General features: G+C 37.2%; 1 protein-coding gene across 2 annotated transcripts in view; it reads right to left on the reverse strand.

Moving 5' to 3' along the window:
• Positions 1-1,973: 1,973 nt before the first annotated feature.
• The window catches only part of SERPINB7 (serpin family B member 7), a 49,289-nt gene continuing 27,788 nt past the window's right edge, over positions 1,974-23,474 (reverse strand). For both annotated transcript variants that reach the window (XM_003926011.3, XM_003926010.3), the window contains exons 2-8: positions 20,085-20,270; positions 14,088-14,138; positions 13,251-13,367; positions 10,413-10,530; positions 8,153-8,295; positions 5,878-6,024; positions 1,974-2,681 (exon numbers count right to left, since the gene is read on the reverse strand). In XM_003926011.3, coding sequence (XP_003926060.1) covers positions 2,283-2,681; positions 5,878-6,024; positions 8,153-8,295; positions 10,413-10,530; positions 13,251-13,367; positions 14,088-14,138; positions 20,085-20,252 — 1,143 coding nt within the window. In that variant the 5' untranslated portion in view covers positions 20,253-20,270 and the 3' untranslated portion in view covers positions 1,974-2,282. The remainder of the gene's footprint in view (positions 2,682-5,877; positions 6,025-8,152; positions 8,296-10,412; positions 10,531-13,250; positions 13,368-14,087; positions 14,139-20,084; positions 20,271-23,474) is intronic.

The raw sequence follows: 23,474 nt of genomic DNA on the forward strand, positions 1-23,474 counted from the left end.
TACCCACAACCATCTGATCTTTGACAAACCTGACAAAAACAAGCAATGGGGAAAGGACTCCCTGTTTAATAAATGGTGTTGGGAAAACTGGCTAGCCATGTGCAGAAAGCAGAAACAGGACCCCTTCCTGACACCTTACACCAAAATTAACTCCAGATGGATTAAAGACTTAAACATCAGACCTAATACCATAAAAACCTTAGAAGAAAATCTAGGCAAAACCATTCAGGACATAGGTGTAGGCAAGGACTTCATGACCAAAACGCCAAAAGCAATGGCAACAAAAGCCAAAATAGACAAATGGGACCTAATCAAACTCCACAGCTTCTGCACGGCAAAAGAAACAGTTAGTAGAGTGAATCGACAACCAACAGAATGGGAAAAAATTTTTGCAGCCTACCCATCTGACAAGGGGCTGATATCCAGAATTTACAAAGAACTAAAGCAGATCTACAAGAAAAAAACAAACAAGCCTATTCAAAAATGGGCGAAGGATATGAACAGATACTTTACAAAAGAGGACATACAGGAGGCCAACAAACATATGAAAAAATGCTCATCATCACTGGTCATCAGAGAAATGCAAATCAAAACCACATTGAGATACCATCTCACACCAGTTAGAATGGCGATCGTTAAAAAATCGGGAAACAACAGATGCTGGAGAGGATGTGGAGAAATAGGAACACTTTTACACTGTTGGTGGGAATGTAAATTAATTCAACCATTGTGGAAGACAGTGTGGCGATTCCTCAAGGACCTAAAAATAGAAATCCCATTTGACCCAGCAATCCCATTACTGGGTATATATCCAAAGGATTATAAATCATTCTACTACAAGGACACGTGCACACGAATGTTCATTGCAGCACTGTTTACAATAGCAAAGACCTGGAACCAACCCAAATGCCCAACGATGATAGACTGGATAGGGAAAATGTGGTACATATATACCATGGAATATTACGCAGCCATCAAAAACGATGAGTTCACGTCCTTTGTAGGGACATGGATGAACCTGGAAACCATCATTCTCAGCAAACTGACACAAGAGCAGAAAATCAAACACCGTATATTCTCACTCATAGGTGGGTGTTGAACAATGAGAACACATGGACACAGGGAGGGGAGCACTACACACTGGGATCCGTTGGGGGGAAATGGGGGAGGGGTGAGGGGGTGGGGAGGTGGGAAGAGATAGCATGGGGAGAAATGACAGATACAGGTGAGGGGACAGAAGGCAGCAAACCACACTGCCAAGTGTGTACCTATGCAACAATCTTGCATGTTCATCACATGTACCCCAAAACCTAAAATGCAATAAAAAAAAATTAAAAATAAAAATAAAAAAAACTAGTTCATCAGCCTACACATCTGTATAAGCAATTTTATGTGTAATAAATGAACCACATTGAATCAAATCAAACAGATTAAAAAAGAATTTTTGCCTGCTTGCTTACTTGCCTGTATGCTTGCTTCTCCTAGAAAATAAAAAAAGCCCTAGTTGTCCTACAGTTGGTCAAAAGAAAACAATCACACTGTACAGGTATTTATATTTTTTTATTCTGATAAATAGAGAAAAAACTTATAAACTACACAGCATATGAAATATGATACTGTAAATAACAACTGCCAACAGTTAAAAGATCTTTAATATTTGAAAAAAACTATATACATATTAAGTCTTACCAAATGAAGGCCAAAATATATCCGTTGAAAGCATTAATGAAGTATTTTGGTTGGGACACAATCTCAATTCCATATTTTTTACCATCTAGATTATACATTGATTTAAAATCCAATGTATGAAGGTAAACTAGTATCTTCATAGGTCAACAATGAAAATTTATCCTTCACACTTATTTCTAGGAAGCAGCTGAGCTTATTTCCTGGATTGTTTACAATGAAGCTGGAATATCTGCCATAACTGTAGAGTTTCAAAAAGGATCCCTAGGCCTACTTCTACGTTCTCCTTACTAGTTGAGCACTCTCCATAATTTCCAAATGGGCCATGGGGAAGAATGGTAGAAATGAGCGTGGAAAGAAAGACAATGAAATTAGAAATGAGCAAAGCACACGGTAGTAGAATGCTAAAAGCAGGGATCAGGATAGTCAACCAGGTGTCTAGGAAGGGTCAAGTCAACAGTGTCATCTGCTGACCAATGTTAGGAAGAAATCAACTCAAAGGAAATACCACATTTTTCCAATTAAACTCAAATCTATTGACTTGTGGTGGTTCTTTGATGTTGCGGGGACTGCTGTAATAGAAACCAAATGGATTTTCAAGGGCAAGAGACTTTGCCACTGAATAAGATGATGTCATCCTTCCTGATGACAAATAGGAATGGGTGGTCAGCTCTAAACAGCGTGGACTCAGGGAGCTGCTTTTCTACAATGTTACTTCCTGTGGCAGCAGCAGCCTCAGTACCCTCCTCAGTGACCTCGATGTAAGATTTGTGCATCAGTCTTGATATATACAGACGACCCCCTGGAGCAATCCCAGATAAATCTGCTCTGGATTCATCAAAGATATCCTTCAGCCCTAGGGCCCTCAAATGGTGTTTGATTTCATAATTCTTCTCTATCTTGAACTGAGGAAAAAATACCTCAACATACTTAGAGGTCATTCTCCTTGGATTGGTCCATTCCATTAGACTCTGGAAGGTCAGTTTGTTTTCAATCTGTAAAAATAATTCAAAGGTAATTCAGAATCGTATGGTTAAGTGATAGATGAAACAATAGCTACAAAGATACATAGTTTTCTATAATTATTCCTTCCTGGATATTTGTGTTCAAGTGCCTGAATGGGTCTTGGGAAGTTCTGAAACAGAACATGATTAAAATGAATAGTTCAAGTACTCTTTAACAAATCCCATATTTAATTTGCTCTGCCATGAGAAGGCATGATTTATTTGCACCTCAAGGCAATTCCACTCTCTGCTCAACCATGAGCAGATACAGCCAACGTGGAGCAATAGACAAGTGAAGGAACCTGGGAATTTGGAATCATCAGAAGGAGAAAGGAGCCCAGTGGTCATTTAAATCAGTGTTTCCTAGCTGTCTCCTCATCAGGAAAGACAGATAAAATAATGTGTGCACAGCTTACTGAAGTAAACCAATGGAACCCCACATGGCCTAAGGCAAGAAGCCCAGGGCTCCAGCCTCATAGATTTGGGTGATTAATATCTCCCAGTACAGTTACCCATACTGTCTGGGAGGCTTGTATTAAAATCAATTTCTTGCTCTCAACAGTGGAGACAACCAAAGCACAGGAGAATGTAGTTGGATATGCCCAGATGTGAAGCAAGCAACCCTAGTTACGCAGCTACAAGGGTCCATATCTCTCTCTCCAGCAACATTGCTGCCCACAAATGATTCACAAAGCCAATTCACCAGCTCTTGAATACTGAGAATTGATCATAAATTCTGGATTTAGAATGAGAATATTTTTTTGTAAACATGGTTTAGAAATCTTATATAAAGACATTTCTCCTCAAATTCAAGCTCAACTTCAATCCTAAATTTAAAATATTAAATTTAACTTGTATTCTTATCAAGAATCCTATATTTATAAAATCAAATTTAGTCTAATTTGAATTTTCTGTGTTAATTATCCAGTTTTGTGGTTAACCTGTAATAAATTTTTACCCAGTTGGAAATATTTTTCATTTAGTGCACTAAGTTCCAACTGTCTCATTATTAACTGGTTATGAAGGATTATGCAGGTATTTAAGATTGATTTTATGTAGATTTATAATAGTCATATTCAAACATTATTAGGTAAATCTATTACAGAAAAGGAAAATTCAGACAGTAAGTGCAAGAACAAAACTATACTGTTAGCTTGCTTTATCTGCGTTACCTTTTCTATTGCAGATTATTTCAAGTTAAAATAATTGCTATATGCTAAAATCTGATTGTTATGAAGGTTGTCAAATGAATTATAGATTTAATATGAGCACCAATATTTTATATGATCATACTTTAGATTTAATAGTACAATTCTTGCTTCTCATGTCAAAAAAGAAGATGAAAAAGTAATAAATGAAAGCTATTGCTAAAATTCAGTAATCTTTGTCTATCTAGATAGTGCCATTCCAAAGCTTTAAAGTCATGTCTTTTAATCATAATAACGCCCCTGGGATGGTAGACATGTCTATTTGTTTATATTCGTTCTACTGTCCCATTATTCCACAGCAAACATTCATTGTTTTCCAAGTCAAAACAAAACAAATGCTTTTAAATGCAGTTGTAACTTTTCAGGGTAGCTGACATACATATATGTGTGTGCACGTACATACGCACTAATACACATATCTGTACATATCTATCAGAAAAATTTACGAAATTCCAACAGCCTCCCTTTACCATCTCACTTGCTTGCTGTAAACATCAAACAAGATAATACAAATGAAGCTCAGAGCACATGGCCTGGGATGTAGTAGGTGCTCAATAAATTGTGCCTATTTTTCCTTTTTATTGAGAGAACAGAGAAGGAAGATGAGTCCAGGACTCTCAGATTGCAGATCAAACTCAAAGAGCCAAGTTCAGGAGGAGGAAAAGCAGAAAAGAGGCTGGAAATAGATCAAGCTCTGAGATACAGTGGTGGTGTCTGGATTGCATGGCCCCTGCCATCTTCCCATTGCACTGTGTTGGTCCATTTCTCCTGCCACATCAGTTACAAGGCAGTCCCTTAACTCTGCTTTTCATGTAAGACACAACAGCATGGAGTGACGAAACTGCCTTTGCAAAATTGTAACAGTAAAAAATCTGACACAGTTGATTCCATCTTGCTGCTATTTTCCAAGCTGTCATTTGTCATTCTTTGGCATAGGCCAAGCTAACTTTGGAAAAAATTTAGTTTATAGCTTAAACTTAGAGCAAGGATCACAATAACCCTTCCCAAAACTAAACCACCTTTGTAAAACTAATGAAAGACCACATGGTTATGACTATGAGAAAAGCCTGAATTCTGCCAAGATGTAGGCATAGTAAATGATAACCAATCAATGTCATGGAGGCCATAAAATGTGTAACTCCCTCAATGACTCTTGTAGATAATATCATTATTGTAGAACCTAAGACTAGTCTTTTGAGATGCCTTTTCAGACTTTTACATTTCTGACACCAACTTCACTTGGAATCATGACTCATGACTCAACTGGTCCTGTGGCCCCCACAGAGTCCAGAGGTGAACTCAGAGCCTGAGGACAGTTTTACACACCCCTGTGATTGCATCCCCATCCAATCAACAGCACTTATTTCCTGGACTCCTGCCCACCAAACTATCCTTGAAAACTCCTAACCTCCAAATCATCCAGGAGATTGATTTGAACAGTAGTAGCCTTGTCTCCCATGTGGTATGATCAGCCTTGCATCAATTAAACTCTCTTTACTACAATGCTATGCCTTCAGTGAACTGATTTTGTCTGTGCAGCAGGCAGGGAGACCCTCCTGTGCAATTACAGGGAGAACATACATTTTAATTCTCAAAGGCTCAGGACTGTCATATCACACCTGCCTAAAGATGCTTAGTCTAGCAAAATTTCAATAACACATTAAAGACTGTATTCATGGCCAAACACTGAAAAGAACTTAACTTATGTCTTTTTAATTCCATAGCTGACATTTGAGAGGGTTCCAACTTGACCACTATTCAACTAAAATTATGCTAAACTGTATCAAGTCAATCTCAGCTACTATAATAGTGTCTGGCTCATAGTAGTTACTCCTTAAATATTTGTCAAATAAATTAATAAGTAGGTAAGTCTCTAATATCTCAACACCCTGAAATCTTACAGTTTATCAATGAAAACTGAATCAACAGTATCCTAAAAGTCTTATTTCCCAGTAGTGAAAATAACAGTCGTAACTTACTTCAGAGAGGTCGTTCTCAGGCAGTAGAACGTACATGTTTATGCCACCATTATATCTGAGCTCAAGAACCTTCATAGATGGATCGTTAATAACAGACAAATTGAACTTCCGCTCCTGATGCATCATGGCCACTGCTTTCCCAGAACACTGAAAGTCAAGTCACAAAAAATTGTTTATAATCCCACCTCATTTTACTTACTGACCAAATCCTTTTAAGAATATTGTACTTGGTCAATAAATTTTTGCTCAGTTGATCCTGTGGATTTTTTTCCTGACATGTTACCAATAGTAGTTGCATTGGTGCAAATCTTAGTGGTAAAGCAAAGACTTCAAGTTTGATTCCTTGAGTTTAAAATTTCCTAACTGTGTGACCTTAGGTAAGTTACTTTGCCTGTCTGTGTTTCCATTTTCCCATGTGCAGCAGGGATGAATATAATCATGATTAGTACATGATTGTTCGGAGGATATTGTGAATTGATACAGCTAGCACTTGGAATATTGCCTTGTACTTAGTATTTTAACTGAAAAAATCTACATATTAAGTAATGAAAAATTACTAAATAACATTGAAATGAAACATGAATGCTTTTTCTCTTCTCAGATGTAAAATATAGGCTAGTACTAACAAAATCACACAATTTAAGATCAGGTACAGTGGCTCATGCTTGTAACCCCAGCACTTTGGGAGGTCCAGGCAAGAGAATTACTTGAGCCCAGGATCTCAAGACCAGCCTGAGCAACACAGTGAGACCTCATCTCTACTAAAAACAAAAATAAATAGCTAGGTGTAGTGGAACATGCCTGTAGTCTCAGCTACATTGGAGGCTGAGGTGGGAGGATCACCTGAGCTCAAGAGGTCAAAGCTTCAGGGAGTAGTGATCCCACCACTGAACTCCAGCCTGGGCAACAGAGTGAGCCCCTGTCTCAAAAAAAAAAAAAAAAATTACACAATTTAAGAATGAGGTCTTGGAAAAATAGAAAGTTCTGCAAGACATTTGACAATGTCCCTCAAATTAACTAAGGCAAAAAAAAGTAATTTTTATCTTGAGAATATCGTTTAAAGATTTACAAACACTGCTGAGGTTCAATTAACTATCTCATAGTGATATTATGATCTGCAAACTCATCAACATTTCTATAATATTTGCTTTTAGGATAAAACATTCTACATGGGAAGGATAGAGAATTCTCTGTCCTTGAACCAAAGGTCTTTCTCTCTCTGCAAAGGTTTCCCTTTTTGACTTAGAGTCCAGTCCTCAGAAAGAACACACATGGAATCCACTTGCTTAGTGAGACAGATACACAAAATTGAGCCTGATACACAGGGAGACTAGGATGTGATAGACAGGATGTCTCGCTTCCGTGTGGGGCAGGGAAAGAATCACATATCTGGGTTATGTTGGAGAGGTAATGTCACCAATTTTTAACATGATATAACAAACACTGCCATCAGCGATCTAGATTTCTTAGAATATTACATTACAAGCTGTCTGTTATAGCTACATTATATTGGGTGTGTGGATCCGCAGGAAGAGTGTTTAAAACAACGTTATATAGTAATGCTTTTTAAAATAAAAAGAAATTCGGAAAAAGGAATAACACAGGAAACAGGAATGCAGCTTCTGTGAAGCAAGGCAGGGGCCCCAACGTAATATTCCTGACTCCAAGGGCTTTGTTGTTTCTGCTGTACTAAGATTACTGTGTACAAATTGATTTTAAAAACCCAAGAATATATGTCTTATGAAGGTTGGTAGTAAGATGTTTTAGATCAATAACAGAGCTAAGTGAAGAAATACATATAGCTTATACCTGGAAATGCATAACTTTACAAAATACAATATTTCCCCTTGTAGAAGAAAACACATTCCCTGCTGTGACTCAGGAAAATCATTAATGGTAAATGATTTTAAATAGTAAATGATTTTAACCCCACAGTTAAAATAATGAAAAATGAAAGATAAACTTTTGTCATTTTTTTTCTTAAGGCCTCCAAGTAAAATATCTTAAGATACATTCATACTTACCACTTCTTTCAATTATGAACATATTTTAAAGAATATCAATTTACAAGATACCTTTGGTGGTGTTTCATAGTCTGCATGACAGGGAAAATAGAAACTTGCTTTATAAAGCAACTGACCATACTATATTAGTGATGTCAAAGAAGAAATGGGTTCAGAAACAGCGAACCCAGCATTTTCTATGTAAATATCACAGTCCTGTGAAATAATAGTATTGGGGAAAAGTTCTAAGATAAATAGGAGATTGAACATACCTTGGGAGATTTGAAACGGCAATTTATGGTTTCACTCTTGGCGAAGGCTGACTGCCACTTGCCTTTGAAGTACACAGCATTCACCAGCAGCATCACAGCAGATGAGCTGACGCTCCCTTCATCAATCATGTTCTTGATTTTACCTTTTCAAAAAGAAATGGAGGGGGAAAAAAAGGTTTATTTTAATATAATTTTAAATGATTAAAAGACCATTGATTTGGTATGAAGTTTTTCTTCTAACCACTTAACACCTATAAGAATATTAAGAATAACCTATGAGCAGTTAACGTGCCCAGCACTTCCTGAGCCCTATCGGCGCAATCTTTGGTTTAATCCTCACATAATCCCTGTGAAGTAGGCACTATTATTGTTTCCATTTCCTGTTGAGGAAGCTAAGGCACAAAGAGATTAAGACACACAACAAGAAAGTGATGGCAATAGGATTCCAACCCGGGAAGACAACCCCCAGAGTCCCTGCTCACAGGTACCAAAGTGCCTTTACTCCATTGACTAGACCATCTTTTCTGCTACAATACTTCAATCCATCGAAAGGGTAATGCCCTCCCTCATTCCATGTTAATAAAATTTTTGCTGGGTGCTATGCACTATTCTGCACCCTTGAATTACAAATGTGAAAAACATAGCCTGTACCAGCACTGAACTCCCAGTCCAGCACAGAAGACTCAACATCTGAAAAGCAGTTGTAACCCAGCAGTAGCACAGAGGTCTGATCTCAGTGCACTGTGGCAGCACTGATTAAAGGCACCCAACTTTTGCTGTGGCTTTCTGCTTTAGCTGAAGGACAGTTGGGGAGCAGGAAGAACTTCCATAAAGCACAGACTATTTATTCAAAGGCACAGAAGCCTAGAACAGCAAGGTGTTATTTGGGGAAACCCTAAGTCATTCCTATGTGTCAGGGAGAACAAAGGTTGGTAAGATTGGAAGCAAGGGCCTGATAATGAAGAGGTTTGAATGTCTGGTAAGAATTTTAGATTATTTTGGAGGTGATGGAAAATAATTGCTCAGAATTTGTTGAAAGACAGGGAAGGTCATGGTCATAATGGATCTAATTTGCCTTTCAAAAGGGTGACGCTGGTATTGTGTAGAGGATGCAGGCTTTGAGACCTGGGTAGGATTGTTTAGAACATGGGAACATTCTGAAGTGTTTTCTCAAATAAATATTGAGTGCATATGCTTATGAAAAATTAGAGTAGTTATATATAAATTTGCATGAGAAAGGAAGAAAGAGAAATAACTAATCTAAATAGAAAAAGTTATCAACAATCTGATGCCCTTATATTAAATGCTAAAAAGAATCCCGTCTAGTTTTTAGAAAAGTAATAATTATGTAGTTTCTCTTGATTTATAAGGGCAATATTTGAAACATGTGATGGCTAAACATCAAAGTAACCCAATATTAATACAAAGAGGAAAGAATGAATAAAAAGAAAATTTATACACTGTATTGTTAATCCCAGGACTAAGTGTATGCTGCTGAAAGTTTCCATTTAAAAGTGCAAGTAATATGTCTCATATTTCTGAGGCAGGGCTAGGCTCAGTAAATACAGGTACAATGTTTAGAGTACAAATCAAAGCCAACCCTTAGGTAATGGAACAATACTAACTTTGGAATTGGTTGATGAACAAAACAAGAATTAATAGATTTCTTTATTTGCTTTGCACTAAACAAGAACATAAGCTGAAATTCAGTTTTTAGTTGTGACAGAGACTTTCCAATAAACAGATGTACTTTTACTGGAAGGTACTGCCTTAGTTACATGAATTATTTTGATAAATAAAGAACATTTTAAAAATAAAAGAGATACTATACATCTTTGAAAAAGCAATGTAAATAGTAACTCTTAGTTTTTGTTCACTAATTAGGGTGAGATTTTGAGGTTAATTTACCAAATTAACTCAGCTTGTTCATTTACGAAATGATCACAATAATATGTTTGTCTTGCAGGGTTTTCGCCAATCAAATGAGATAATTTAAAAGATTGAACTTCTGAAAGGTACAAAGCATTCAAGTTATTAAAATTATTCAAAACCACATTGCAAACAAATACTAAAGCAATTTTAAGTAGCTGCAAACATTACTTTGAATTAGGAGGAGCGATCGCTTCTTGGCCTTTTGGCTAAGATCAAGTGAATTCGGAGGAGCTGTTCCTTGTATGTACAAAAGACGTTCAGCTTTTGTTCTCAGTATTCACCTATAGCTGACAAATCTTGTAGAAAAATAGAGTATTTCAATACTCACCGTGTGTTTCTTTTTCAACCCACTTATTAATTTTATGTCTAGTGTCTTCTAAATGATTTGTAAAGTCAACTCGCTCCACTTTGGCATTGTATAATTTTTCAGCACACTCAATGTATTCCTACAAAGAAGAATACACATCTTGTATGTATAAGTCACCACCAACTAAGCATATAAGACATGGATTTTTGAACTTTTTATTTCCACTGCTTTATCCAAAGGCTCAACTTTGCCTCAAAGATGAGTATGTAAATATAGGGATATATGGAAATGAGGCTGGAAGGGGATGTAGTGAACTTGAAGTTGAATTTGTACAGTAAATATTCTATTTAAACTTATCTGAAATGGATTTGAGGAGGCTAATAGAGAATGGATAAAGCCCACCCTTTTTCTCATATCGAGTAAATCAATAGCCTCCTAACTAGTCTCCCTTTCTTGTGTCACCCCTTCCTGCTCCAGATCCTTCAAGGCTACATTATTGCACTCAAGACAATGCCCAAGACCTTACCCTGCTCTCCCACCATACCACATTCCTGACAGTTTCTCAAAAATATCATGTGTCCTCTCTCACTAGAGGTGTTTGAACAAAATTCCTACTGTCCGAAATGTCCCACATATCTCACGATTATGTCTTATGCATTTTCTAGTTCCAAGTATGGCTGCCTCTACTTGATAGATATCTTTCCTGGGTTCGACCTACATTTTCTAACAGTCTGTTTACTTTCAGTTTTTTCTTAACAGCTGTTATCATAATGCATCATGTTTACCTTTGAGATTGTCTGAGCCCTTCACAAAACAGCAAATTCTGTGAAGTCAAGACTACATATGCTTTGCTTATTATTTTATTCTCGGTACACAGCACATTGCCTTGCACATAACAGTTGCCTAAGAAATACTTGCTATTTTTAATAAAAAAATAAGTCATAATGATCTAATTTATCAATACATTAATAATTCAATGAATACACACATCTCTTTGTGGAAAGATGTTCAGAATTAGAAGAGAAAGATGTTTTACGAACCATGTGTTTTTAGTGAATTTCCTGTTAAAATTTATAGAATTTTTATGCTAATAATGAAGATTGACTAGTTGTCCTTTGCCTATCTGCAGGATAAGATTAACTCTCTGACTCAAGCTTTGTGTGTGATTTACTTGGATGTGGCTCTTTTCATCTACTGATTAATTCATCCTTCCATCCACACATCCGTTCATCCATCCACTATGACACTAATTACAAAGAGTAGTTTTAAGTAGTCCATGGCCCAGAAAGGTTGATACGTGCAAGATGTCAGCAAGGAATAAAGATAGCAGTGGCAAGGGACAGGAGAATTACATAGATGTTGCTATTTTCTACCACTTCTAAGAAACTCGGGCCAGGCGTGGTGGCTTCTGCCTGTAATCCCAGCACTTTGGGCAGCCAAGGTGGAGGGATCACCTGAGGTGAAGAGTTTGAGATCAGCCTGGCCAGCAGGGTGAAATTCCATCTGTACAAAAAAATTAGCACGGTGTGGTGGCACGTGGTGCCTGTAATCCCAGCTACTTGGGAGGCTGAGACAGAGGAATCGTTTGAAACCAGGAGGCAGAGGTTGCAGTGAGCCAAGATTGTGCCACCGCACTCCAGCCTAGGCAACAGGGCCAGACTCTGTCAAGAAAGAGAGAGAGAGAGAGAGAGAGAGAGAAGGAAGGAAGGAAGGAAAAGAGAGAGAAAGAAAGAAAGAAAGAAAGAAAGAAAGGCGAGAAGAGCTATAAGCCACTAAGTACTTTTACTTTTTTAAAAAGTCCAGCTAGTATGTCATGTTGATCTCCTTCAAAGACTCTTTTTCATGTCCTTAAAAAAATACATGAAACTTAAGTGACATAAAAAATAAAATTTGGCCAGGTAAGGTGGCTCGTGCCTGTGGTTCCAGCAATTTGGGAGGCTGAGGCAAGATCACTTGAGCCTAGGAGTTCAAGACCAACATGGGCAACATAGAGAGACTCCTTCTTAAGAAAAAAACTAAAAAAAATAGCTACATGCACCTGTGGTCCCAGCTACTCAGTAGGCTGACATCAGGGGATTGCTTCAACCTGGGAGGTCAAGGATGCAGTGAATTATGATCAATTGTGCCACTTCACTTCAGCCTGGGTAATGGATGGTTTCAAAGTATGAGTTGAGCATAGCAGCATATAGCCTGCATTCTGTTCCTAATTGCTATTTAGGTAGGAGGGATTCTATGATGACTGCATCAACAACGTACACACCATTCAGAAATATTTTTTTAAATCGTCTGCTGAACTCAAATGAACCTATTTCCCACCTCTGAGTCTGAGCTTCTCCTCTGCCAATGGCTGTTCTTCTCTGGCCAAGTCTCCTACCAGGAACTTTTTTATAAGTATTCTCACTGAAAAAATAAGCAAGTAACTGCTGAAAGGAGAGATAAAAAGTATGGCTGAAATAAAAAGTAGAGAAAAGGGAGAACTCACACTGGAGATTCCAAACTGTCTCAGCAGACCTAAAATTCAGAAGAAGCACTGATAAACATTTTCCTCTCCTGCCATGGGCTGACTGTTCCTCTATACCATTTAAAGCATGACATCCCTGCTGATGAATAAATTCTTGTCTGTTTTGAAGCCTATCAGTCTAGTGAACCTGAATATGTGGAGTAATTGGGTAAAAAGTTGAACTTTGGAGATGGTGATGATATTTTCAAGACATCTGGGAACATAGTAAGCGGCAATGAGAAACAAAATCACCTTTGTATAGCACAGTAGAAAAACAGAGGCCTTTGTTCAAAAAATGGATTTAGCAAAATTCAGGTCCAGAGTGGAAATAACCTTCTAACACAGGCAGTTTCACTTACCTTATGAAAGCCATACACTTTTTCCACAAAAAGACCATTGGCAATGCTGACATCGTAATCATTGCGGGATGCGCTTATATCAGAAAGAACTCTTTTCAGTTGAGACTGGAGCCCTGGCTGTTATTTTAAAAATGCATAAAGATTTATTTTTGGACTGCAAAGGTATGCATAATCTCATTTTCATGTAAAATATAACATGCATATTATACCAAAAAAGAATTTTTTAAAGGCTATAAAAACAGCAAACAAGGCCATATACATCTATGTCTTACCCTTTCTCAAAATAGTGTCTGATCAAGTGAAAGATTTTACTAAACACTTAGCTTTAAAATAAAATTGTTAACAGAAGATAATGATTTTGCATAATAGATATATTAAATAATTTTACCAATGTATGTTGTCTATAAATATTCAAATAAAAAGGCAAAACATTTAGTTTCATGCTATCTTGCCCAAATATGGCCAATATACAAATAAAATATTAGTAAATTAATAAATAACAAGCAAATCATCAAAAATTCTACTTGAAAAAATCTACAATCTGGAAATCTGAATAAAGCATGTTTCTTTGCTTTGAAAGGACAGCTCCACATTCTTCAGCCTTCATCTCTTGGACTCAAGCAAACCTCCCACCTCAGCCCCCCAAGTAGCTGGGACTACAAGCTAATTTTGGTATATTTTGCAGAGATGGGGTTTTGCCATGTTGCCCAGGCTGGTCTCGAACTCCTGGGCTCAAGTGATCCAACCGCCTCAACCTCCCAAAGTTCTAGGACTACAGGCATGAGCCCCTGCACCTGGCTCACATTCTCTTTTTCTAAAAAAGCATATTGTCTTTACCTGACTATTAGAAGAGTTTCCGTGTCCTGAGGCAGCGTTAAAGTGAAGCACCTGTAAACAGGACACGAGGAAAGCAATTATTAGAACCAGAGGTTACCAGGAGAACAGTTTGCAAGAGGTTTTAAGAATAAAAATATTCTTTCCCAATAAATGTGTCTAATTGCCATTCCAAGTTCATTATTGTCTTAGAGCTCATTCTCCTCAATTCTCCCCATGGCTCTGAATGCACATTAACAGGCATATTTGGTTTTAATTTTTGTGGGTTTTTTGTTTGTTTGTTTGGTTGGTTTGTTTGTGGTTATTGTTTTGTTTGTTTTGTTTTGTTTTGTTTTGTTTTTGAGACGGAGTCTGGCCCTGTCACTAGGCTGGAGTGTACTGGCATGATCTCACCTCACTGCAACCTCTGCCTCCTAGGTTCAAGTGATTCTCCTGCCTCTGCCTCCCGAGCAGCTGGGACTACAGGGGTGTGCTACCACCACACCCGGCTAATTTTTTGTAGTTTTATTAGAGACGCAGTTTCACCATGTTAGCCAAGATGGTCTCGATTTCCTGACCTCATGATCCGCCTGCCTTGGCCTCCTAAAGTGCTGAGATTATAGGCATGCGCCACCATGCCCAGCTGGTTTTAATTTTTATTGCATTTTCTTTCTTTACCCAACCTGATTTTTGCTTAGGTTTACTAGTATTTTGGAATTTGTGTCAATTTACATAAATGCTATAGTGGCATTGCTTCCAACTAAACCATGCCTGTCTGGTAGTAGGTCCACACACAGATGTTAATGCCTCAGTGCACAGCTCTCCCAATTTAACAATGAATGAAAAGCATACTTCGGCAGCAGAACTCTACAGTTTTCAATACAGTCAATGAAACATGACCACCATCTTCACGATTACAATGGTGTAACTCAGAATCTACCTGTGGACTATTTTGTGATTTATGGAATGAATAAGCCTCTTTTCGAAGAGACACGGCAGTTATAATTTTAATATTTGGGCCAATAAAAATTAGGTCATCAATTCATGTGTTCATTTAATATTTATTAAGTTTTATGTACCAGATTTTCCTTTTTTTTTTTTTTTTGTAATTTTGGAATCATGGAACCTATCAATATTTCCTACCAATGATTATTCCTAAATTTTTTGAAATGTCATTTTATGTAGAAAGCACTGTTTTACTTAAATAGGCCCAAAAGCTCTATATCATCACCATTTTTAAAAATTTTTATGTATTTATTTTTAAATTATACTTTAAGTTCTGGGACACATGTGCAGAACTTCGAGGTTTGTTACATAGGTATACACATGCCATGGTGGTTTGCTGCACCCATCAAACACCCATCATCTACATTAGGTATTTCTCCTAATGCTAACCCTCCCTTACTCTCCAACCCCTTGACAGGCCCCAGTGTGTGATGTTCCCCTTCCTCCCCTTCCTGTGTCCATGTGTTCTCATTGTTCAACACCCATTTATGAGTGAGAACATGTGGTGTTTTGTTTTCTGTTCCTGTGTTACTTTGCTGAGAATGATGGTTTCCAGCTTCATCCATGTCCCTGCAAAGGACATGAACTCATTCATTTTTATGGCTGCATAGTATCCCACAGTATATATGTCCCACATTTTCTTTATCCAGTCTGTCATTGATGGGCATTTTGGTTGGTTCCAAGTCTTTATTATTGTGAACAGTGCTGCAATAAACATGTGTGCATGTGTCTTTATAGTAGAATGATTTATAATCCTTTGGGTGTATATCCAGTAATGGGATTACTGGGTCAAATCCATTTGAACAATTAAAAGTCTTTCTCCTCTTTCCTCCCTACACCATGTCTTACAGAGTTTTCAACATGTAGAGCTTCCCCTAACTTTCAGCTTATTGAGAATACAAACTCAGAATTTGTACTATCTCTAATATTTGCTATTATCCCTCATATTTCTGTCTTATTGTTTATAACTACACGTTGTCTCATACAAAGGAGGCACTATACAAATTTAGTTAAGGTAGTTATTTGTACTAACCAAATTTAAAAACATATTTTGTGTATCAGGCATAATTTTGACCTTATTAGTCTGATAGAGGATTTTCTCACAGCAAAGTATATACAAAATAACAGTTATCAAATACTTCCTCCCCAAAGCTGACTGTTTTTAACTAATCCCACCATCATTGCTATCATCAACCTCACCATGGTGGCTTCTGACAAAAGAAGATAACTTTTCCGCACTTGCCCCTATGTTCCTTTAATTCAAAATTATTTTACTGAGGTTTATAAAATTTAAAATGTGTTGAATTTAGAGATTTTTTATATTAAGTGGGTTTAATTTAAAGAAACATTTGTTGAATTTATAATACAATAGAACTGGAATGCTTAATATTTCCAGCTTAGAAACTTCCACACTTATAATAAAGTTCAAAAATTTGTTGCTGTCATCAATTTGTGGTTTTGATCACCCTAATTATTTATGAGTGAATTTTATGACTATATATGGCATGTTTTCACCTATGGAAAAATTCAAAATTCAAAATTTTGACCTAGGACCTGCCGTGACACTGTATGACAGAGAGCCTTGAACAATTCTGGTTCAACAGCCCATAGGAACATCAGCATTTGCTTTATGAAGGAGTTTACTTAGGCTTCAGATCTGTAGATTTGATCAACTGTCACTGTGAGCATATGGTACTGAAGGGCCTGTCATATCAGTCTACAAGAGCATTTATGCATGTTATGATAAAGAAAAGATGAGGAAAACATAAGATGTCTTTTAATCTTCAACCTTTCACTATGAGAATCTTGCATCTTTGCAACATCTCTACTTGAAAATAAAATAAGCCCTTGGCCAAACATGGATTTTCAATGCCTTTAAAAATAAGGCAGTTATCTCTTCCCAAATGAGAGAAAGAATTCATAAGGAGAATATGCTGGGTACTCTATCCTTAAACAATCCTGCCTCTGTTTTCAGTCGATTTTACTGTGGCTGCGATTTCACTGGTGAAATTTGGGGTTGGTCATTTGTCATCAGGAGAGGAAGGTTCAACAGGGAACTTCTACTCCATGGAATTATTTATTTTTGCTATGACAAGAAAAGAAATAAAAGCATGAATTATATATATATATATATATATATATATATATATATATATACACATATATATATATATATATATATGATGCATTTCAATGGAAATGTGAGAGAGAAGAGAGGAGCAGGTAGCTTATGAAATAGGAAAACCACTTTTTAAAACATTTATATTCAGACACTGTAAGAAAGAACAGTAATATTAGAGCTAAATGAAAAAAAAAATATGAACCCATGACTTTATAAAAAAAAAATACACTTTTCCAGCTCTTTCATTCAAATGGTGAGCAGCCTTCATGGCACTTCAACTGCATTGAACCTCAAGCACATGGTTCTTGACTTTAATTGAGTAAATATATATATTTACTCTACAATATATTTTAATAGAGTAAATGAGCCAGAGCTTCATGAGGAGTAGTTGAGCTCGTTTTGGGGCCAAGATAACTCAAGACAAGCCCAAAGCATCTTGTCAGAAAGCAAAAATATTTTAAAGTTATTGGGAAGGCTTGTTTAGAAGGATTGAGTTAAAGAGATTTCTACTGGCCCAGCTATGACAATTTAAGCATCAAAAAGAAAACTAAACATAGATCTCTGGGAATGCTTTAAAAAGACACACAGATGGAAGCCATAAATTGATTGAGTCTGGATTCATTTAAAATAGAAATGTGTGCTTCATGGTGACAAGGGTTGAGTGTTGTAATGAGACACCAGCTGAGGCAGGGGAGAAGCTGAAAATTAATTTCCTAGAAGACAGTTACAGAGGACTAAAAATGTGTACAGATAAATTATGTAAATGCTTTTGTGTCTCTATTGCCTTTTCTCCTCTTACATATTTTTATGCAAGATTATAATAGCAAGAGTTATAAAAAGTCACACATGAGAGTAATTGATGAGACAGTAGAGTACAGAGCAAACTCCAGCAGGACAGCAGCTCTCTCAGTTCTCCATGACTCATGAGCTATTGACCCTAGTCCACCAGGCATGAGATGCAGGGCAAGGAGACCTCAGAAGTTGTACCAGACAGGAGCCAAAGGATTGCCCCGACATGAAAGCATGCAGTAGGTAAGAGCTGTGTCTTCCATTGCATTAAAATCAAGCTTTAGTCATAGGCATGGAGCCTGCACATCATTGTCTAACACACCGAACAGTGACAATTGCAAGGTTGTTTCTTTTTTTGTTGGATGTCATCAAATCAACATCCTCCATGCGCAGGTGAGGACACTAATGCCCACAGAGATGAAATGATTTTCCCAAGGTCAGAACTTGGACCCAAACGTCTAACTCCCAAACTAAGGCTGTGTGTCTCCATGATACCAAATCATCGCACCTGGTTCTGAATCATTTTGTATTTTTATGAATGAATGCCTTTTAATTTGTTGAATGGGTTTCAAAGGCTTTGTATTTATTTATCAAAATACTGACGCTTCGCAATGAGGTTACTTTGACCTATATTTCAGTTTGGTGGCTTCAAAGCAGTTCTCAACTGCAGACTGATTTTACCATTGAGGGTTTTCTTTGGAAATACCTGGAAATGTTTTTGGTTGTTATGACTGGGGAGGGGTGTGCTGCTGGTATATACTGATGAGAGGCCAGGGATGCTGCTAAATGATGCATAGGCCAGTGCCTCACAACAAAGATTGATCCAGCCCAAAATGTCGGTAGTTCCAAAGTTGACAAGACCTGCTGTAGAAGTTCATCCTGAGTTTGAATCTCAGGTCTGCCATCTACCAGCAAGCAGTATGTCACCCCTCCATAAAATCAGGATAATATTACCACTTCAGTGTGTCAACATGAATATCAAATAAGATCATATTTTAGGGCTCATCCCAGATCCTGAACACTGATAAAGTTCTCAGCAGATAGTTGTTACTATCATCTCATCAAAGTGAGATAGCCTATGTACTAGGTTGTAAACCTCTCTAGTGCTTGAAAAAATGGTAGTCTAAGACTCTGTCATCGTTCTCTAGCAAGGAATATTTACTGAGCTACCCAGATAAAGGAAGGAATTATTCTAGCTTAAATTATCTATGCAAGTGATTTTCTATATGAACTGAGGTATGACAGGTTTCGACAGGCACCAGATTCCTCTGGCAAGCCCTTCTGAACTAAAGTAATGGGAGAAATAGTGGGGCAAGGGGTGGGCACAGGGAGGTGGGGGCAGAAAGTGATGATATCAAGGCCTCTGCATTCAGCCTGGACCTGGTGTCTCACCTGCTGTTGAGCTACAGAGTTTCAATGGCAATTCTCTGAGAAGGCAGAAAAACCTAGACGATTCCACTTCCCTGTAAAGTGCAGCCCAAAGCTGTGTACAAGGGTGTGTTAATAAGCACTCCCTGAAGGTGGTGGTGAAGGCGATGGTGGTGATAATGTGAGGACTATTCAGGTAGGCTGCTATTATCTGGAATGTACTATGATGTTATCTGTGCACAGGTAACCAGTACTTAAACTAGGCCGTCATTGGAATCTCCTTCTAACTCTCCTGTCTCAACCACATCTACTCAGGCAGTGGTTCTCAATCTTTCACATGCACCTGGAGATCTCATTAGAACACAGAGTCCTGGGCCCCACACCCAGAGTTTCTGATTCAGTAATTCTGGGGTGGATCCCAAGCATTTGCATTTCTAACAGGTTCTCCAGGTGGTACTGATGCTCCTGGTCTGGGAAACACACTTTGAGAACCACTGCACTAAGCGAAAACATCAAAGCTGCAGTGCTTGGAATATTTCTGCTGCCTTCGGGCTCAAAAACAAGTGCTGCAAGCTGTGTGCTTCCTTCACACCCGAAGAGGGGCCCATGGAAATGTGTGAAGATGTGACACCTGCTCCCTCGTGATGACCTCCATTAACATGGGAACCATTGCAGTGAAATGTTCTCATGGGTAAAACAATTTGTCCCAATGATTAACTGCAAAAGCTGAGACTGACCTTATCAATCTGAGAGACACAGTCACCTCGAGCACCCAAGCGGACCAGGGCCAGGGCAGTGAAGAGGCTCAGAGAGGAAAAGAACACATTTCCATTTCCTTGATTGTTATCTATCTCTCTGAACAGGTTGAAGCAAAACTCAGCATTTGCTGCAGCAAGGGAGGCCATTGTGAAAAGGAGTGCAGCCTAGAGGACAATGAGAAAATGAAATTAGTTCCTGGTACATTTTCTAGGAATATTATAATTTTAGATTTTTTTAGATATAATTTAAAGCTTCATTTCTTCAGCCTTGAATGTAATCATCAAAGAACTATAACAAAAAGGGAAAAGTTCCCTTGGCCCAGTATCCTGTCACTAATACCCAAAAAGTATCTCTTCTCATTAGTGGACATTTCTGTCCTCTGTGGCCTGCTTCCAATACTCAAGCAGACACAGTCATGAGGTTCACTGTTTCTCAAAGCATCCCAGATTTCTGAACTGAAATAGAGAAAAAGTAAATATTATAATATTAGATAGTCTGTTTGAGGCAATATAGCCTTTGCTTTCTAAACCATCTGTAATTCAATGCAATGTTAAATTTTTGAGGTTGAACACACGATTTTTAACCCATTCTCTCCATTATGGCCTCTATAACATTCTTAGAAAAATCATACATTCTATCTTTTTTCATAACTGTCCTAATTTTAAGTATATGCATCTTTTGTCCTATAAGCGTATTAATTTGTTTAAAACCATTTTCTGATTTTTTTTTTTGGAATGCAAAATGTGATTGTCAGAGTATGTATCATGAACACGTATAAGACTTTTCAACACACAGGACTATTTCTTCCTGGAGAACCCAGGGTGTAGTAACACATTGGAGATTATCTTCAAATTCATGTTATTGTTTCCGAAATAGAGAGGGCTGCCACCACCATGGAATTCTTCAGGGATCCACTTGGGTAATTTTTTGTTGTTGTTGCAGAATTTCTCCACAACTCCAGTTGATCTCAAAACCACAGTTAGGGTTGTCTCAGACTAAATAAACTTACCTGAATTCTCCAAATTATTCCTCATGAATATTCAATGATATTATATCTCATGGTGTGGCAGGTGCCAGGTGTTGCAGGCGTCAGGAGTCACAAACCCTTAGGAGACTTCATTCAAGTCTCAACTCTGTTGCTAATAGTTGTATGACCTGGGTCAAGTCTTTAATTTCTCTGAATTTCTAAGTTTCATCTTGTTCAAGTGAGATATCTATGTGCAGGATCTAGCATGGTAATTCTCAACAGAAAATTATGCTTCCTTGTACCTTTCACCTCATAAGAAGAGCACACATAGGCATCTGGGGGCTGGCACGTTGTGGGTGGGGAAGGGGGTCCTGAGGACGGAGATCCATGCCGTCTGAAACAAGAGCATTCTAAAATTGCCGTCGTGTTGGCTTTGTCACAGTTGCAAATACTTAATGCCTTTCAAAATTTCAAATGAAATTAAAAGAAGTTTTTAAATTTTTACTTTGTCAAATGGGAGTTTGAATTAAAAACATAAAAAAAATACTTTTCTAGTACAATGCATGATCTAGAGTAGACATTCAAACCATTCAATAAATTGAAGCTGTTAACATTTATTATTCTCTGTAAAATGCTAATAGCCTGTTCTGTCCTAAAACACAGCAAACATTTCCAGTAAGAATGTCCCTGAGGGACCTATACTCTGCACTTTGGAATTTCAAGCACAAAGAACACCATTGAGGCCTGACACCCTACATGATGCTGTTTCTCAGGGTCAAATTTAGCTATATGCAATTTATTATAAGTCATATTTCTCAGTTACACCCCAGGAACATGAGGTGAGAAAATCATTCATGTGCCACTTATTTTTAAGAAAGAACACCTATGTTATTTCAAAAGTTACCTGGAAAAAAAGTATGTTGATTTTATGTCTAATCCAAGCAATCCAGGGTAAAAAGCAGTGGTAGCTGTGATTAAGGCTACAGGAGAAACCCCTTGCAGCCATGAAGACAAGAAACAATGAAAGTCAGGGCTGGGTACACTGGATGGGAGTTGGCAGGAAAAGGGCAACTTTATACAGTGAGTGATATTGGCAGTGCCAAAGGCCCTCAAACTTTTAAGGGATTCAAATCATATTTTAAACCTAAAAATAATTATTGCTTCTAACGTATGAAAAAAATAAGATCGATAGTAACAACTTTACAATTAAATAGAAAACAAAATTTATGTTGATTATTCTATTTAATTTAGTATTCATAAGAATTTCATTAATTTTAGAAGGAAATTGTGTACTAGATTCTCTCCATCCTAAAGAATTTCCAAGACTTCATGCTGGTTGCTGAAAACCAGACAGTAGTAAATGAATTGCTCTTAGGAAAGAAACTTCAGAAGTAAAGTCACATTAATTCTTTCAAAGTATTTACAGTAAAGATTATATTTAATAGAAGACTGGGTGCATTTTAATGTTTTGATAAAATGTAAGCTAGAACTTTTAAAATAAGGCCTGAAAGATTTTTAAATGACCCTGTTTAGAAACCTCTTTTCACTGTCTAATGGGGGTTGGAAGCTATAATTTCCCAAAGCGCAAAAATATACTTTAAGAACATTGCTCTTTGTTCAAGTTCCCGTTCTTCTTCTTGTGTTACAAATTATATCTTACTATTTTATCCTTTAGGGCAAAAAAAAATTATATTTTTGAATAGTATCCTTTAATTAGTTTCTAAGCACCAATGACAAATTTTCATTTTCTAAACTTTCAGACATCCTATTTCTATGGTAAACTATTGATAAAACTACCATCCTACTGAAGAAAAGGGAAGCTACACAAGAATGTATTCATTCAGGATACAGAGTACATAAATGTTTAGCTTAGGTAAATTTTATGGCAGAGAAACCATACTAGAAAAAAAAAATCACTTAGAGAAGCATGAGCCAAGACATTCCTAGATAATTATAAATTCTCAAGTCATAACTCTTAAAATGATGGGTGATGCTAAATAGTATATACTTAAACATTCCTGTATAGACATGTTCATGTATGTTTAAAATAAATATCAAAAAGTATGTTCCATTTCACATAATTATTTGTATTATCTTTCTCTATGCAGGTACATGGTAAGTTCCAGGAATGAAAGTAAGATTTGTTTCTCCTCATCTGATATAAAGTCTGATCCTCATTGGCAAGTAAACAATTATATTTAAGGCTGAACTGATTGTTTTGCACCCCAAAGTTTTCATTAGGTAACACATAAATAAAAATTAGCATGAGACCAAAGCTGTGATTTTTCCTTTCACCTATAAATACTTTCACAGCAACTTAAATAAATAAAACATCAACAAAAATGAACTAAGTTCAGACAAGCCGCCAAGAGCTACCAATTGACTTGAGTCTCAGTTAAAC

This window comes from Saimiri boliviensis, chromosome 13 (genome assembly GCF_048565385.1).
Source record: "Saimiri boliviensis isolate mSaiBol1 chromosome 13, mSaiBol1.pri, whole genome shotgun sequence".
Taxonomy (NCBI): domain Eukaryota; kingdom Metazoa; phylum Chordata; class Mammalia; order Primates; family Cebidae; genus Saimiri; species Saimiri boliviensis.